The following is a 19,318-nucleotide window of genomic DNA, read 5'->3' as shown; positions in this document are numbered from 1 at the left end:
GCTGATGTACTTAAAGATCTTAAGATGACAGCATCTTGAATTGTCCAGGTGGGCCCTTCTCCAATGACAAGTGCCCTTACAGAGGGGAGAATTTCCTCCCAGTTGAGCAGAGATAACACATAGAGAACTAAGATTGCACCTGGCACTTTGTGAACAGGGCCCTTGACATCTGTCTCTAATTCTGTGGGCATCCATTAATGAAACTTCAATACTATACATTGTCTTTTTCATCCATAACATTTAAATAATGAACATGAACTAACCCAGGCTCCCTCCTAACTCAAAAAGGTACTCACTTTCGCTCCTTCTTATCCGTTGGCTTGTTGATCTCCCTGAAAATGTTTGACAGCACCCCATCTGTCCAGTCTCGGGTGGTGGGGTCTAGGATGCCATAGAGCTCTATGACACTCATAGCTTTGGGATTCAAGATGTACAGCTTTGTCATCAGCCCAAGCCTAAATCAAATGAGAGGCTGCAGTTGTGGTCCAGGTGGCCTAAATGCATTAGGAAAACAGTCTGCCCCACCTATGTGAGGATTCGATGTTTTGGATCCAATCCAGAATTTAAAATGCAACCCACACAAACTCTCCTGTGGGCTTCCTGCTTACTGTTAATGGTTTACACTAAATGCAAGGAAACCATGTTTCACCAAAAATGTGGCCCCAACACAAGTGTGCTTTCAGCTGAACTGAAAGCACTGCTTTGCCTTTTGAGGGCATCGAGAAACTAAGTTACATATTCATGCCTACAACAATTTATGTAAATATTTCATAACTAGTATATAAGAGATCATAGTTATCCAAGACAACACACTTGGACTACTAATATTCAATCCTCATATTTACAGGATATCCACTTTGTGTTGCTGACTTTATAAATTGTGTAGACAGGGCATTTGCCACCCTTCATGCCTGCAAACTCCTGCAACACTATGGAATTAATTCATCTGCAGAAAACCAGACTTCACACAAACAGCAGTTCATGATTAACTGAATAAGTAAATAAAATAATGGTGCATGCATGTATACACATATGTATATAATAGTTCTATCAATTATTTAACAATAAATTAATTAAAGAATAAAAGGCAAGATGGCCAAGGCATAACCCACTTAAAATCAGTAAGCCACTGTCCATTGGTTTTCTCATAAGAAACATAAGAAGAAATAAGAAAAAGTGACAGGCACTTACTCAGCAGATTTTATAGACTCTCTAGAAATATTAAAGTCACAAAGATTATAAAGCTTGATTTAGATTTTTGTTAACATGCAGTAAAGTCTTTCTGGAATCTAGTTCTTGCTTAAGAGAAAAGTGAGAAATCAGAAAATCCATTTCAGTATAAGGATAGGCACTACAGTTCACAAGTCTCCAGAATATCCTGTATTCTGGAGTGTGAGATTCCTTTCCCTTGGAGCAGCATTGCTCCCACTGGGCTGCTGATAACAAAGTCTTTGGTGAGATAACACTCTGTTTCTGGCCACTCTGATACTATAACAGTGTTGCATAATGATGAGTGTCCTGACTTACTTTGAAGGAGCAACCTGAACACCAAGAAAATACAACTTAACAAATTAATTTTCAAAATATCCTTATAAGGTTGTTTGTGAAATACTCCTCTCACAGATAAACCCAGTCACGAAAGGGTCATTGTTTTGCCTTCTAAAATAGCAAATCAGCAATGAAACAAGTAGAGATGCTCTGAGTCTACCGTAGGACACTGATGTGTTCATATTTCAGTATTTAGGACTGAATATTTCACCCTGAATAATGGGTCCCCTCCCTTCTTTCTTTTTGTATTGTATGCAATTCTGAAAATGACTGGGTCATGAAAATAATTGATGGCCATGCATCTAACGTATTAAAAACGTTTTGTGTTCCTTTCTAACTGGATTCCACCCTGAATTGAAATGTCTTCTTTGTGGTAGCTATATGTCAGTTCAAACATGAATGAACTTTTTTGCCTTCACAAATTAAAAAAAAAAATGCAGTTCTGGGGTACTTGAGTGGCTCAGTCGGTTAAGCATCTGACTTGATTTCTGCAAGGGTCATGATCTCAGGGTCGCGAGATTGAGCCCCATATCAGGGTCCATGCTCAGCACAAGTCTGCATGAGATTGTCTCTCCCCTTCTCCCTTTGCCCCTCCCCCACTCTCTCTCTAAATAAATACATAAAATCTGGGATCCCTGGGTGGCGCAGCGGTTTGGCGCCTGCCTTTGGCCCAGGGCGCGATCCTGGAGACCCGGGATCGAATCCCACATCAGGCTCCCGGTGCATGGAGCCTGCTTCTCCCTCCGCCTGTGTCTCTGCCTCTCTCTCTCTCTCTGTGACTATCATAAATAAATAAAAAATTTAAAAAAAAATACATAAAATCTTTAAAAAACAAAGCAGTGTTTTAAAACAAATTTAACTTCCTAGGAACTGAGAAACCAAGGGGGACTTGGTGATACCACCAACAACCATACCAGGAAACCACCCTAGCAACCAGGCCCTACCTCAGGGTCATACTTACTTGGTCTGGGCCTGACACAGAGTATTAATGACCACAGACTTGCCCCCTCCTGTGGGCCCCACCACCATGGTCGTGTGGCGGGTTAACATGGTCTCAAACATCTGAACCACTTTATCCACCTGTGGGGCAAAGATTAGTAGCTAGGGTAAACACACCTTTTTTTTTTTTAAACAGCTTTGTTGAGCTATAATTCATATTCCACACAATTCACTCATTTCAAGTCTGCAATTCAGTGGGTTTTTAGTATGTGCACCAATTACTCCATTCAATTTTAGAACATTTTCATCACCCATATCCTCCCCAAAAAATTCTGCATTCATTAATCACCTCTTCCCAACCCTGCCCCCAGACACTGGCACTGCCCATCAGCTTTCTATCTCCATGGATTTCCCCATTCTCCACACAGAAACAGAGTGACGTAAATGGAATTACACAGTCTATGCAGGCCTTTGTGTCTGGCTACTCTCACTCGCATGTTTTCAGGGTTCATCCACATTGCAGTGTGGGTCAGGACTGCATGCTTTTTTGTGGCCAAATACTATTCTTCTGTGTGGCAAGATCCCATCTGGTTTATTCATCCATGGATGAATATTTGTATTGATTCTATTTTGGGCTCTTATAAATAACGGTGCTATGAACATTTGTGTAGAAGTTCTTGCGTGGACATATATTCTCACTTCTCTCGGGTAGATACATAGTAGTGGAATTGCTGGGGCATGTGGTAACTGTATGATTAACTACTTGGGGAACTGCCGGGCTGTTTTTTCATAGCTGCTATACCATTTTACATTCCCTTTTTAAACAACCACCTCCAGAGGAAAATGTCAGAGTCAGGAAAGGCGCAGAGAGCACCCTCATCTGCAACCAGTATGTGCTGCCCCAGCTCGAGGCTTCTGGGTAGCCTGATACCCTGAGATACCCCAACCAAAGGCGGCCACCCTGGTTGTGCAGCTTTAGGCATTTATACGCTCAGCAGAACACTTTGGCCATAATTTATGGCTTTCTGGCAACATATACAACCTTACAGACTTCAGATGATCAACACTTTATCAATAACATCTAATTTAATTTTCCTTGTAAGTGTGACTCTGGAAAAAGAAAAAGGTGGGGTGGGGAGAGAATATTAGATAGCTGGACCCCAAAACAAAATACTGGAGTTATCACATGATGCCAAAAACAACTGGAGGGTAGTATGTACGTACAGTGGAATATTATTCAGCCTTAAAAAGGAAGGTGATTCTGACACCTGCTATGACATGGATAAACTATGAAACACACTAAATGAAAAAAGCCAGTCACAAAAGGACAAACACGGCAAGATTCCACTTACATAATGTCCCCAGAGGAGCCAGATTTATAGAACAGAAAGCAGAAGGATGGGTGCCAGGTGGGCATCAGGCCTCAGGAGGGGGGAGGGAGGAAGTGGGGGAGGGGTGGGGGGGTGTTGGTTAATGGAGATAGAGTGTCAGTTTTACAAGATGGAAAGGTTCTGGAGATCTGTTTCACAACAATATAGATAAATGTAACAATATATAATAAACTATACTAAACATGAGTAAGATGAGGGAAAATGGAAAATTTGTTATGTATACCTTACCACAATAAAAAAAATCAGGGAAAAATGGTTAAGATGGTAAATGTTATGTGTATTTTTCCACATTTAGTTTTTTCAGATGGAAAGACCAAAAACCCAGAAGAAGCCTATGAATTCATTTTCACATTTTGCACCATTCTTACCTGGACAGGTAAGACAATGTAGCCATTCTCCTCCAGCACCTGTTCCACGGCATCATTAAAATTGGGGTAGCGAACACGCGAGCAGTCTAGTCCAGGAAACAGATCAGAAATCAAACCAAGGAAAAGAGGGACATCCTCAAATACGAACTTGGGCAGATTCATGTCTCGAAGGGCCCTCATCAGCACCACATCCTGGGGCAGAACGAAACAGATGTCTTTAAGGATTATTTCCGAAAAACCCAGGGACTAGTATAGAAATCCTCTAATGAAATATAAAATGAAATTTCATATAAAATGTAAGACATAAAACATTGAAAGTACAGTCTCTAGACATGTGAGCCTGTTGCCCACAGAGCAGCACTGAGAAGTCTGCTTTGGAGTGAGTTCTGTGCTTTTATTGCAAAGCAGAAAAACAAAAACAAAAAAATCATTCTTATGCTTTCTTGAGAACTGGGTTTATCCCCATCCCTCCACCCCACCATCCTGCAATTATGGATTGATTATTACCACTGAAGCATCAGAGTTGTGAAGACATTCAACTTGACTTATGGTAATTAGTCAAATTAGGGGAAAAAAGCATATACTACTAATAAATAATAAGAGATCCAATTAAGGCCAGCAGCCAAATGAAGTAAATGAAGTGACAGCTAAAACTAAAACTTTCTTGTGAGCACTATGCTGTAGTCCATCATCATGTCCCAGTGTTTGTTAGGTACACGTGAACCAGATAAAGACCTGGAGAACATCAGTGTCCATGGCCCCTACCTCTCTGAGATCAGAAGAGCCTCTCTTCAGTTCTCCAGCCATTACCAACACGGATTTCAGGGCTCTCAGTCCAAAATCATAGTGATGTTGCTTGGAGAGCTGCTCCCGGGCCAACTTATACAGGACAGTCATCTTTTTGGACAGTGTCTTTTGTGATCAAAGATAATGAAAAACAAGGAAAGAAAATGACCTAAAAGCAACAGGACGTCATTCTACAAAGAAAATGGACATAAAATTGTTCAATGGAACTGCTCTATAAACAAGCAGACCCTTGCCTCTAAGAGAAACACCAGGATGGGTCCTTTGTTTTCAATGACGACAAATTAGGAACTAATTTCAAAGAATGCCAGTCTTGCTAAAATTTGAGGACTGTCTTTGAAAGCTGAGGATGATCTTCACTGCCTTAGCCTAAGAATAAAACGCATCCCACTTTTTAAATCATAGCACCCACACTCCAAAAATATGCCTCCTTCTTATTTAGACCTGAACATGTTAAATCTTCTCCTGGGGGAATCTGAATGGCTCAGTCGGGGAAGCATCGGCCTTTGGTCATGATCTCAGGGTCCTGAGATAGAGCAGAGAGTTTGCTTCTCCTTTTCCCTCTGCCCTGCCCCTGCAACTCCTGCTCGCTCTCGCTCTCCCTCTCCCTCTCTCTCTCCCTCTCTCTTGCTCTCTCATTCTCAATCTCTGTCTCTCTCAAATAAATAAATAAAATCTTTAAATTAAAAAAGCTTCTCCTGTAACTCATTTTTCAAGATGAGTCAGCCACTCACAGACTACTGATGTAGCCACTGATCTTGACGACTACATCAATGATTCAAAGCCTGCTGCTCCCTAAGGATGGCATGAGGACTAAGAACCAGAGATCCCACCACTCCTGTTTAAAAACCAGACAACATGCAAGCAGCAAGAGCCTTTTTAAAAAATTACAGAAAAGAGACCTCACAACCCTTTGTGTTGAAAGCACTTGCTATTTAAATATACTTTTCACAACCTTCTGGGAAAACATAGGTGCATACTTTTTATACATATTTTAAAATATGATAAAGGAGATTTTGTGTGTGTCTGTGTGTGTTTTAAAGCCACATATTCTCAAGGTATGAGGCTAAGTGAAAGAAGTCCATTTCAGAGGGTTACATATGTATGGATTCCAAGTGCAGAACATTCTTGAAGTGACCAACTGTCATGTTAGAGAATGAGAGGTGGTTGCTGGGAGTTAGGGCCAAGGAGAGGGTGTGTTACCAGGGGATGACAGGAAGGAGTTTCTTTGTGGTGATGGCCCAGTTCTATATCCTGATTGTGGCACTGGCTATGCCACACATACAACAAAATGTTCTAGAACTATATACAAACAAACATACCACAGAGACAGGGAGATGTAAAAACTAATGGAATCCAGATAAAGCTTGTGCCTGAGATAATAGCACCATGCCCATCTCCCGGTCCCGGTTTTGACAACCTGCCTTGGGGGTATAAATTGTCATCACCAGGGGAGGCAGGGGGTACATGGAACTCTGCTCTATTGTTCCCACTTCTTGTTGAGTCTGATTACTTGAAAATAAAACTTACAATTTTAAAAAGAGACAGGAGGAGGAGAGAGACAAAGCACGCACACACACACACACACACACACACACACACACACACAATTAAGCCACACAGAATGCAAACTTCCCAAGTCCCAGCCTGAAAGCAGAGGCAGGGTGGGGTCCCAGGACGGCTGAGCAGGGCTCCAACAAGACATCACCTTGGCCCAGAGGAAGCCCTCGGAGAAGAGCATGATCTCACAGATCTGCTGCAGGTCGGGCACGATCACCACCACGGGCCTGAAGAGAGCCTTCACTGACTCAGGCAGCTCCGTGCGGCCCGCGTAGCCCGGGTTCATGGTGATGAAGATGCCCATCCTCGAGTCCAGGGCGATCTCCTGCCCTTCAAACTGGAGGGTGACAGGAAAGAATGGGGTATGAGGCCAGCAGGCCCACCACCAGGGAAAAGGGACGGAGAGAGCCACGGGGCTAGTCATCTTCATGGTACAAGGAAGACACCACCCTTTGACTCCTGTCTGTTTCCAGGCCTCAAATGTTGTCCTTGTGGTTCTCGCCTAAGGGTCCTAGGTGATGAGCTTTGCCCCTGCCAAACTGTGATCCAAATCCAGAGTCTGCACACTTCGAGAAGCAGCAGGTGCTGGGAAGGAGTGCAGCGTGGGGAGTATGCGGGCACTCTGTGAGCCTGGACAGGCTCCCTACCCTCTCTGAGTGAGTCTCCTTCTCTGCAAGGTTGTGGTGATTGAATGAGGCGACCGATCTGTGCCCCAGCACCCAGTCTGACGCTCGGGACAAAGTGGATTCTCATTCATGTCACTGGTCTCTGCCCCCATTCTGGCTCCACCCCAGCACCAACTCTTCCCACAGAAACCCACCCCAGCATCCTTCCAGAAACCAGCCTCCATTCCTCCAGGCACCTCAGGGACCCACAAACTACAGAAATCTCTGTTTTGAATTTCTTTAGCCTACAGCCAACTTTCACCTGTCTCAACTTTTTTTCCTCTAAGATTTCACCATTTTATTTCTTTTACCGGCCCACTGGACAGATAAAAGATAGACAGTATTTTTATGAGGCACAGCCTGCCTCAGGAACAAAAGGGCCGTCCAGCAGATAGCTGATGCTCCCTGAGGAAGGAGGTCACTATGTTGTCTCCCAAGCCTGCTCACTTGCTCACCGTCACCCACTCCCTTATATCCATGTGGGGCCCAGGAGAACCAATTAAGAGAAAATCCATCCAAAGCCTTTATGGGAATCCTGAAAATGTTTAACAGTATCTAGTTTCCACAATCTCTTGAATGAACTGCACTGTGGTCTAAGAGAAAAAGTGGTGGGGTGCCAGGGGCACAGAGGGACCCACAAACGAATCCTCACTAGCCCTCTCGATGAGGCTCTGTAGGGCCTTGGAGGATATATAGGAGTTTTTCAGGCACAAGGGAAGGAAGGACAATCCTAGGCAGACAGGGACAAAAATGTTGTGACAGGGCCCAGTGTGCCCTCAAGGCAAGTGGCATAAGGTGACAAGAATGTGGGGGCACACAGGGGGTAGGGAGTATATCAGAGCATGCCAGGATCCCAGGGGACCCCGGTGCAGGGACATGGCCCAGGCACTCTGGTCCCCTTTGTCACAGAACCAACTTTGGGACTATCTAAATCATGTAATAAGATCGTTTTTTTCCAAATTCTGATCCAGCATCATCAGCTATAACTTACTGCAGACTTACCAGCTCGGGTCTGCAAATATAATCTTGGATGGGCAGAAATCAGTGATGCTCAAAATTTTTTTCAAAATTGCCTTTTCATTTTGATGACAACCTTAAAAATCCAGCTCATTTTAATGCCCTAACTTCACGAGGCAGAAGGCAAAATTTTCTGTTTGTGTAATACTATCTATTGAAAGACATTTCAACTGAATGGAACATTCATCTTTAAGGTTGCTTTTTTTTTCCCCCCTCAAACTTGGGAAGTGACCAAGAATTTTTTTTTTTCTTTAAAGGGGGCTCTGGACGTTATTTACTTGAGAACACTGCCTTACTTGTCTATAGCTACTACTACTTCTATGTCTGGAATTAGTTTGAAGTTCTAGAATACTGCAGTCTCTAATTCTCAAAGATGCTGATAATTTTGGGAAACCCAACTAACTCAATTCAAAAGCAAAAATCTGTCAAGCCTTCATCTGATGTTTCAAAAGGAACACAGCAAAGTTTCCACCCTGAAGAGTGTGATCAGGCCCAACTTCACACTCATGCTCACCCGGAACGTGGTTAGCTGATGAATCAGAGCGTTGCGGATCGTCTGAATCTGAGATGAGATGACAGATAGCACAGAGGCATCGATTCGATTGAACTCATCAAAGCAGCCCCAAGCCCCACACTGGGCAAGGCCAGAGAAAATCTTCCCAATGGCCTAGAGTGAAAGAAATGTCAGGACAAGGGCAATTTTTAACTTTAAAATCACAAGTGACATATTTACAAATATGTTCCCTAAGTTAAAACAGAGAGCGTGTATCCGGTTGCCAGAGAGGCAGCCAGCCAATCACCCCACTAGTGGATCTTTCTGGCAAGACTTCCAGGATCCTCCTGGGCCAGTTCCCATTCACAAGACTTTATAAATTAAGGAATTTTATGAAAAACTCCAGAATCCTGGCTTCTCTTGAAATACTGGAACATGAGGGATCCCTGGGTGGCTCAGCGGTTCAGCGCCTACCTTTGGCCCAGGGCGCGATCCTGGAGTCCCAGGATCGAGTCCCGCGTCAGGCTCCCGGCATGGAGCCTGCTTCTTCCCCCTCCTGTGTCTCTGCCTCTCTCTCTCTCTCTCTCTCATAAATCAGTTTACGATGTTTAGCCTACATGTTGCTAACAAGCAGACACACACAAGCTCTGAGACCGAGGGTGAAAGATTTATCTGCTCTCTTCCTCCAGCTGTCTCCATGTCTTTTCATGGAAGAGTATGGGGTGAAATGCCTTCCTACCATGTCCCACGTTCTGCTCTCTGTCCAGTAGCAGTACCAGGAGTGACACTGAGGTCATACCTTATAATCCATGCCTTCACCACAATTGGTCACAACACAGAGCAAGCCCAGGGCTTTGGCCAGATCCTTGGTGGTCTCGGTTTTGCCAGTACCTGCTGGGCCAGCGGGGGCCCCTCCCAGATACATGGACAGCGCCTGTTAAGGAGCCAAACCACAAAGCCTATGTTGTCTGATTCACACAAGGAAACAGGTGCCATTGTCCAAAGCACTGTGACGATATATGTGGAATATACATGTGGCAACGGACAGTTAATGCTCACCTTTTCTGACAGTCACATTTTTAACATTTCTTTTCTGTGTTTTTCCTTTGACTTCTACTGACTACCTCCATGCCATGATATAGGAACCAGGGTATCAGATTCTAGCAACATGCTGGAATCTGCCTACCCTAAAGACAATGTACCAGGAGTTCCCAGAATTGAGGCTCATGGACACATGTACATCTATTTAGTAAAGGATTAGTCCTCCCCAAGGAAAGGTTTGATGGCCTTTGTCTCCAAATTCTAGAAGTTGACCTCAAAGCCCTTGGAATGTCCTGAGAACAGTGATTTTTGGGCCACATGGTATTGGCTTGATTTCCGGAGTGGCTAGGAACTAAAGTCAGCAATCCAAGCATGACCAGTCATTTCTACATGACCAGTCCCCAGCTGAAACCCTAGACACCAAGCATCTCTGGTGAGCTTCTCTGGGTGGCAATACATCCTGCCTGCAGCCATGTGTAGTTGCTACAAGAGATAATGCCATCTGCACAACCACGCTCCCAGCCTGGTCTCTCCCGGACCCCATCCTCAGCCATCTCCCACTGCAAATTTTGATCCATCTCCTTTTGCTATAATAAACCACAACTATGACCATACTGGCTTTTCTGAGTTCTGTGAGTCACTTTCAGCAAATTGTTAAGCCTGAGAGTGGTTTTAGGAGATGCCTGAACCTGCAATAGCCCAATCCCAAAAGGTGGCAAGTAGGTCATGTTCTGAGTTGAAACTCATTTACGAATTTTAAACAATGTCCCTTAATATTGGCACTGGTTTCCTGGGGCTGCCCTGGCAAATTACCACCAAGTTGGGGTTTAAAACAATAGAAATGTATTCATTCACAGCAACGTGGGCCAGAAGCCTGAAATGGAGGTGTTGGTAGGGCTGTGCTCTCTCTGAAGCTTCTAGGGGGGGCTCTCTTTGCTCTGGTGGCTCCAAGCATTCCTTGGCTTTGGCCACATCACTCCAATCCCCACCTCTGTCTTAGCATCACCTTTCCTGCCTCTCTGTCCTCTCCTCTTCTTCCAAGGACACTAGTCATCGGACTTATGGCCCTAATCCAGGATGTTCTCAATCCTTCACTTATTAAATCTACAAAGACCCTACTTCTAAATAAGGTCACATCGGAGGTTCCTAGTGTGGACATGAATTGGAAGGGAGGGACACTGGTCAACCCAGTAGAGATATCCCCAGTCACCCTAATCATGCTTAGAGAACAACCCATAACCACAGGCGGCGAATGACCACAGCCCATCACCTGGGTGAGAGTCAGGTAAATCCGGTCTGTGAGCGGCGTGATGACCAACCTCCCATTCAGGCCCATGTACTCATAGCCGTAGCTGAATGTGCCCGTGCACTGACGGATGTTCAGCTCATCCGGTTCTCGGTCCCAGTAAAACCGCAGCTGACTTTCCCATTCAAACTCCCGGGCCTCGAGAATGCTGGAAGGAGGAGACGTGGGAGAAGACGTCGAGGAAAACAAGCAAGGTGGAGGACGCCCCGGGACATGCTGCCCCCCGCCCCGTTCCCCACAGGTCCCGACCTGTCTCTTATGAAAGAATCGACTATATCTCTGGCATGCACGTCAATGATGAGAACCGTGTTGTATTTCTTTCTGTCATTTTTGTTTAAGGGCATGGTGATCCGAGTGACCAACTCATCAATCTGCTGGTGCATTTTCTTGCCGTACTCCTTCATGGCCTGCTTCTCCCCCTTCTGCACTTTGTGGAAGACGTCCTCCACCTCCCAGGTCCACCACACCTGGCTGGCGGCCAGCACCACCATCCCTTGATATAGGAGCATCCAGTCGACTCTAAAGGAAAAAGCACGCCTGTTTGAGGTCTTGTACCAGGGACCGACACCAGATGCCGGTTGCCGTCAGAATGTGTTTCTTTGATCTGTAATGGAGAAGGCAACATACGGGCTCTAGGTAAGCAAATGACAGTAACTCTTCCACTGGACAGGAAAATACAAGCCCGGCAACATGCACACACAACAGAGGTAGAGGTGACTGTGCAGAAAGATGCTAGATGACTTCTAAAATATGCCTGTAAAGATGTTCAGAGTGACTTAGTATTATGAGCATATTATAGGAATTTTTACATTTTTTAAAAATTCCAACAAAAAGGGCAGCCCAGGTGGCTCAGCGGTTTAGTGCTGCCTTCAGCCCAGGGCGTGATCTTGGAGACCCAGAATCGAGTTCCACATCAGGCTCCCTGCATGGAGCCTCTTTCTCCCTCTGCCTGTGTCTCTGCCTCTCTCTCTGTCTCTGTGTCTCTCATGAATAAATAAAACCTTTTTTAAAAATTCCAACAAAAAACTAAATAATCTCTGACCACACCACCCATGTTGCTTTGTTATAGCTTCCTGGGTATTACTCACTACTCTCTTCTACTCTTTTCGATCCCATGGTAATTTGGGGAGGAACAGGGTGGCACAGACACTTCGCAGTACTTTCTCTTACTCTGTCTCCTGCCAACCACACCCTGTGACACACAGCAATGCCTTGGCAAGGTGGTAGTTATGATGTAGATAAAACTAATGTTGGTGTAAAATTCACCTAGTCTGGAAGCATGAAGGAGACTTCAAAATACTCAGTGATCACTACTTCCAGAGGCTGGTGATTTCTGTCTAGTTCAGCTTTGGGGGTTTTTTGTTTATTGTTTTTTCTTTTGTTTTGTTTTGTTTTGTTTTGTTTTTTAGATTTTATTTATTTATTCATGAGAGACACAGAGAGAGAGACAGAGACATGGGCAGAGGGAGAAGCAGGCTCCCCACAGGGAGCCCGATGTGGGACTCGATCCCGGGACCCCAGGATCATGACCTGAGCCAAAGGCAGATGCTCACCCAGGTGCCCCTATCTAGTTCAGCTTTGTAAGGGCATATACCACAGTGATTAGCTCATAGCAGGAATCCGATAAATATTAGTTCAATCAATAAATATAGCTGATAATGTGCTAGAGCCACCTCCTATCAGTTCTCAAGAGTTCACTTTCAAATTGTCAAGAATTTTGCAGTCTGATGTTCAAACCACTTACCATTATTCCACTTAACTTTGAAACCAGCCATGGTGGGAATATTTACACCACGAATATTGATGAATTCTCTAAATCAAAGCTTTTTTTTCCCTTTTTTCAGAAATCCACTTTACCTGCACACCACTGAACAGATCTATATATACCTAATTACATAAGGATATAAACCAATTCTTACAGTACCTAAAAATAGAAGGCTCATAATCCTACCAATATAATGCTATTCTCTAATAAGTTATTAAATAGATGTTTTCAGTTTATAAAACCAAAAAGGTAGTGTATAAAATCAAAAGGATAGTATTCCTAAAATAATAATAGAGGTTTTATATCTGCATAAAGGCCTGCTAAATATAATCCCATCTAAATCTAACAGAACACATTATCCAAAGATGCTTTATGTACTTGGTGCTCAACTGCACATTAAAACCTGCCCTCTTGGGATCCCTGGGTGGCTCAGTGGTTTGGCGCCTGCCTTCCGCCCAGGGCGTGATCCTGGGGACCCAGGATCCAGTCCCACATCAGGCTCCTGGCATGGGGCCTACTTCTCCCTCTGCCCGTGTCTCTGCCTCTCTCTCTCTATCATAAATAAATAAATAAATAAATAAATAAATAAATAAATGATAAAACCTGCCCTCTTGGCAATAAAGAAGCAGGTGCCTAGATGCTTTTCAGGCCACAAAAATCAAGGTGTGATTGAGATCGCTAAATATTTTAGAAACAACTCTACTCCTTAACATAGATTAACCCTCCTGAATACCTGATTCTTGTCCAGTCACCAGGTCAGTGACTCTCACACTTGAGTGTACTCAGAATCCCTGGGGAGGGGCTTATAAAATACATGGGCAGCCCCACCCCCAGAGTTTCTGGTGAGGCAGGTTTGGGGGAGGGCCCAGGCATGTGGATTTCTAACAAGCCCCCCAGGGGCCCTCATGCTGCTGGTCCAGATGCCACCACACTTTGAGAAGTTCTGAACTAGGTGATCTTTTAAAGACAGACAATGCACAGGCTAGCTTAGCTATTGCAAGAAAAGAAAACTTCATTCGGAATGTCATTTGATCTATTCCAAGCCCTTAATATTAACCCATCATGACTATGATGATATGATGTCATACATGATATGATACAGTGACAGGTGTTCACATTCGCCACCCTACCTGCTTCTGTCTTCACAGTATCTAAAAATAGCCTCTTTGGTGATCAGCCGGTTGGTCCTCCGCATCTCGTTCAAAACGGCCGTCATCCAGTCCTCCACACGCCCCTCGGCCCGGATGATCTTGCGGAACTCCATGACTTCCCCTTCTGCTGAAATCATGGCAGACACCAGCTTCTCTCCATTCTCACCGTCGTTAAACCTCAGCAGAGCTATGTTGTCATACATCTGCAATACAGTGGGACAGTCCACCCTGTGACAACACAGGATAGTGGCCCACAGAAGGGCCTGTGGCCAGCGCTCTGTCACACACAGGAGCCACAGGGACACAGCACGAAACAGGGACATACAGCGGCTGCTTGCGTCTATCTGCAGTGCACAAACGTCTGTTTGGGGTTCAAAAGGAAGGAAGGAAAAGAAGATATGCTCCCCCCCTACACTTGAGATTCTGGAGCGTATGCGGCTATGGAGAGGTATCTGGACCCAGGAGACACAGACCGGCGGTGAGATTCAACACCCCAGGGGCAGAGGAGTTAGATGTGCACTTGAAGCCCCCCACGGCCCAACCAGGTGACCTGGGGCAAGCTGCTTCTCCTCTCTCATCCTGGATCAGACATAATTACAGCACTTACAAGAAGAGGTTGGGAGGGTCAAAGCAGACACCGTGCGGCAAAGGTCGCTGGCATGGCAAACACATGCCCATCGTTGCTGTTATTCATCAGGACGATACTCAGAAAAATGAGTCTTTTAGGACCCAGGATAGAAGACAAAGCACTCTGCAAGTCAGAGAAGGCGAAGGCAACAGGCTTCCAAGGAGAAAACCAGAAGTTTGCACCAGGGGCTACCAGTAAACGAAGTGCTCCTAACACATGATTTTCTAAAGCAGTGAAATATTTGCTTACAAAAGTAGAAACAAAATATAAAACTTCACTTTAAGAAAGGAACACATATGACCAAAAACAAGAATTTTAGTATAAGAAGGACATCAGTATTAACTAAAGGGAAAGTAATGGAGCTATGTCCTTAATCCCAAATGCTTTGTTTATTTAGAATAAAGGGATTCTTCTACAATGCTGATTCATAACCACAGTGGTTCTGCCCCCACAGGGTGGGGGGGGGACACTAGGGTAATGTCAGTGTCAGCAATGACACTTCTGGTTGTTGTGACTAGAGAGCAATGCTCCTGGCTTCCTGAGGGTAGAGGCCAGGATACAGTGCACAGGGTGGCCCCCCACTGCCCCCACACATCCACACTCAGTGCCGAGCAATATCTGACCCAACCACCAACATGGCCAAGGTGGAGAACACCTGGCCCAGGCTGACACTAAATATAGAGCTTTGACCGGCAGATCGAAGGTTCATTCTGGCCATGCTCTGGCTGGTATCACCAGAGACAGTTTTGTCTATTGTTTCCCGCCAGGCAGTACTGTTTGCGGATACACATACATTTGTGTCCAAGTATGCAAATCACGGGCTGGAAGGAACCACAACACATTCATGCTAGTGGCTGCCTCTTGAAAGGGGAGGGAGAGTTGTGATGGGGAGAAGGGACAGAGAGTATAGCAACTTTTTCTCTACAGCCTTGTTTCACAAAGACGGTGGGGGGGGGGCAGCAAACAGGACTAACTGGTAACAAGCTGGTTACCAGTGAGTTCTGGGTGGTGGATAAGGTAATTTAGCCAACATCCTAGGGCTGGTACTAAGTAGTTTACAAACACAAACTCATTTAATCTTAATAACAACTCCACTGAAGCAGGTAACTATTGGAGTTACCCCCATACAGATATAAGAAACCGATGGGCACCTGGGGGGTTCAGTCAGTGAAGCGTCTGCCTTTGGCTCAGGTCATGGTCTCAGGGTGCTGGGATCAAGCCCCATGTCAGGCTCCCTGCTCAGTGGGGAGCCTGCTTTTCCCTCTCCCTCTGTGTAGTCACTCTCTCTCAAATAATAAATAAAATCTTGAAAGGAAGGAAGGACAGATGGAAGGAAGGAAAAGAAGAAAGAAAGGAAGGAAAGAAAAAGAAAGAGAAAGGAAAGAAAGAAAGAAGAAAGAAAAAGAAGAAAGAAAGAAAGAAAGAGAGAGAAAGAAAGAAACTGATGCCCAGAGAAGTTAAGTAACTTGCCAAAAGTCACATAGCAAATCTGTGTGGGGTCCAGATTTGAACCCAGGCAGTCTGGCTCCAGAGTCCTCATGCTGAAGCCCTATACTATATCACCTCCCAGCTTATTATATTAGTCTTTGTATATTACTATCTTCTTTTTAGTTTCTAAAAAAAATGTTTTTGGACTACAGAAAAATAAATAGCAACAAATAACAGTGGAATCTTCGTGTGATTTCAGACTAAGTGGATTTCATGACATTTAAGTTTCTGATAAAAGCCCAGCAGCATTTCCCAGTGCCAAGCCAACTGCGCAGAGACGTGGAATGGAACAGATCACGTGACACAGTGACAGCATCTGCAGCTGCTCCCTTGGGTGGGGGTAGGGGTGGGGGTGGGGGTAGGGGCGGGACAGGAGGCGCCTACCTTGATCATGTGTTCCTGGACGCACAGTGGGTCGCTATTCCCCAGGATGCTGAGCAGCTCATCGTCAGAAATGAAGAAGAACCTCGGGAAAGCGTTTCTCTTGGAATCTAAGTAGTCGTTCAAGCTCTTCTGGCATTTCTCGAGGCCCTCACTGATGTGCTGCAAGTCGGCCAGGCGGTTCGGGGCCTCGCAGCATCTCTTGATCACGGGGTCCTTTAAGGTCTCGCCCATGATCTGGAGGAGGGTGAGAGGGGAGCTGTCAGGCCAGGCTGGGGAAGTGGGGGCGGGGTGGGCAACTGCTCTGGCCCCTGGGGTGAGCAGTGGCCAGAGCCCCCAGCACAACAGAAAACAACCAACAAGCCCCTGAACCACAGCTTTTGGAGGGCCAATGTGGCATAAAGGTCCCTAGCACCTGCGAGAGAACTTTAGATCATTTACTCATCTCTGGTGTTAATTTTTCCCATCCTCCCACTAGAAGGTCAGCTGTCTGAGGCAGGGATTTATAATCTCTCTTGCTCACTGGTGTGCCCTATGGGCCAACAACAGTGTCTGCACATAGAAGGCCCTCCATCAACCTTCAGGGATGAATGAAGCCTGCAACACCACTTAGGGCCACCTGCATGTCCTGGAATATTCACTCCAGCCCTCTTTACAGGGGCACAAGGAGGCAGGTGATGGGAAGGGAAATACCCCAAACATCCAATAGGAAACTGGGTCAGTCTTTGGCTGAAAGTGATAATTTAGATGTTTATGTCAAATATAATATTTTTTTATTTGCAAGGCACAAGCCCACAAGTTATTTATGAAAGCAAAGAATTCCTTTTCGAATAAGGTGTCTCCTTACAACAATCAACTAATGTAATGTCAAAGACGTATATGTCAGGGGCCTCTGGGTGGCTCAGTGGTTGAGTGTCTGCCTTTGGCTCAAGTTGTGATCCTGGGGTCCTGGGATAGAGTCCCACATCCGGCTCCCCACAGGGAGCCTGTCTCTCCCTCTGCCTATGTTTCTGCCTCTCTCTGTGTGTCTCTCATGAATAAATAAATAACATCTTTTTAAAAAGATGTATATTTTTTAAATTATCATATTGGTAAGAATGATATTATTTTATGGAATATTTATTTATATGTTGACACAGGAATAAACACATTCTGGAAATATATATGTTAACCTGTCAAAACGGTTATCTTGGGTGTGGGATTATAGGTATTTTTTTGTTTTTTTATAGTTTCTAAATCCTTCTATAATAAATATCCACTGTGTGATTTTTTTCTTAAGTTTCAAAAAAAAGCTTATGCAAATGAATAAGGAAATATTATCAACTCTAATGGATAAAGGAGACCCAAATGAGGGCAGGCAGCTCTGGGTTAAGACCTTCATCCCACTAATGGCTTAAGGGCAGCAATGACGGGCACAACCCTTTCCAAAAAGGACTTTAAAATGGGCAATATTTCTTCACAGGCAATTTACTTTCCAACAATCTCCCATAAGATATTCATCCTAAATGAAAAGATACAAGGCACAAGCCCATAAATTATTTATGAAAGCAAAGAATTCCTCTTCAAACAAGATGCCTCGTTATAACAATCAACTAAAGTAATGTCAAGCCACTCACTGGAACATTATATAAAGGCATTAAAATCTTTTCTCAGTTTCATAATATCAAATACCTTTCTCATAATAAAAGAAAATTAGAAAAAATTATACAAAATACTATTAACATTGTGTGTTTAAACCCATGTACACAGAAAAAAAAGACAAAAGAAATATACGGCATATTGAAGTGGTCACATCAAGGTGATGGAAGTCTAGAAGACACATTTTTTTTCCTACCTTTTTACATTTTCCAAGCTTTTAAGCAAGTATTTCTTTTATAATAAAAAATAAGTATAAAAAAGTTAAAGTGTCATATGCCAGTGGCTTGAAGCCAAACAGAAATTTCTACTGAACAGATTAAAGTCATATGTAATGATTTTTAAAAGTTCAGGATTCGGGGTGTCTGGCTGGCTCAGTTAGAAGAGCATGTAACTCAATCTCAGAGTCATGAGTTCAAGCCCCGTGTTGGGTGTAGAGATTACTTAAAAAAAAAAAAAAACTTAAAAAAATCCAGAAGCTACTTAACAGACAAAATACTACATGCAGAAACATAAGTAAAAGTATCTCAAATAACTGTGCTTTCGTGACTAAAATAGAAGCCAATCACTTGCCCTTTTAAATATCCTATCGATGTTGTCAAACTTCTTTGCCTCATCTGGAAGTTGTGACCTGATATCTCCACCGATAAAAATGCTTTCAAGATACATCCATTTCCTCTGAACCAACATCCATATCTGGAAATGCACAACATTAATGTTAGCACAGGTACCTCAAAGTACGTATGGTAAAATCCCACTCGAACAGGGGACGGAGTCACATTAACACAGGTCAAAAGTCTTCCCAGGCAAGATGGCAGAGTGAGTGCATACACTCCTTTCCAAATATATAAGAACAATAGAGAAATCATAGCTAAATATTTTAAGATACAAAGCAAAAGAAAACTCAAAAGCAAAAGAAAACTCTCCACACCAGCCCAGGACAAGGAAGAAGCTTCTAGTTGTAAGCAGGGTTGGAGCCCTATAACCCAGAGGAACAAAGGACAAATCATAAAAAAAAAAAAGCCCAGACAGGGGCACCTGGGTGACTCAGTTGGTTAAGCGTCTGACTTTTGGTTTCGGCTCAGGTCACAGTCTCAGGGTCGTGAGACTGAGCCCCACATCAGGCTCTGTGCTCAGG

The 19,318-nt window shown here is 44.2% G+C and overlaps 1 protein-coding gene across 2 annotated transcripts in view; it reads right to left on the bottom strand.

Annotated features, from left to right (window-relative positions):
* DNAH10 (dynein axonemal heavy chain 10) overlaps window positions 1-19,318 on the bottom strand; it is a 132,522-nt gene that overhangs the window by 58,979 nt on the left and 54,225 nt on the right. Inside the window, exons 28-39 of one of the 2 annotated variants that reach the window (XM_041729521.1) lie at window positions 18,754-18,876; window positions 16,549-16,782; window positions 14,028-14,251; window positions 11,382-11,651; window positions 11,097-11,280; window positions 9,585-9,719; window positions 8,807-8,959; window positions 6,759-6,947; window positions 5,012-5,158; window positions 4,247-4,438; window positions 2,510-2,628; window positions 297-455 (exon numbers count right to left, since the gene is read on the bottom strand). In XM_041729521.1, the coding sequence (XP_041585455.1) occupies window positions 297-455; window positions 2,510-2,628; window positions 4,247-4,438; window positions 5,012-5,158; window positions 6,759-6,947; window positions 8,807-8,959; window positions 9,585-9,719; window positions 11,097-11,280; window positions 11,382-11,651; window positions 14,028-14,251; window positions 16,549-16,782; window positions 18,754-18,876 (2,129 nt within the window). The remainder of the gene's footprint in view (window positions 1-296; window positions 456-2,509; window positions 2,629-4,246; window positions 4,439-5,011; window positions 5,159-6,758; window positions 6,948-8,806; window positions 8,960-9,584; window positions 9,720-11,096; window positions 11,281-11,381; window positions 11,652-14,027; window positions 14,252-16,548; window positions 16,783-18,753; window positions 18,877-19,318) is intronic. The other variant, XM_041729520.1, reaches the window with a different exon arrangement.

The sequence above is a fragment of the Vulpes lagopus genome, chromosome 14 (assembly GCF_018345385.1).
Source record: "Vulpes lagopus strain Blue_001 chromosome 14, ASM1834538v1, whole genome shotgun sequence".
NCBI classification, from domain to species: Eukaryota; Metazoa; Chordata; class Mammalia; order Carnivora; family Canidae; genus Vulpes; species Vulpes lagopus.
This window is presented reverse-complemented; position numbering and strand designations above follow the sequence as displayed.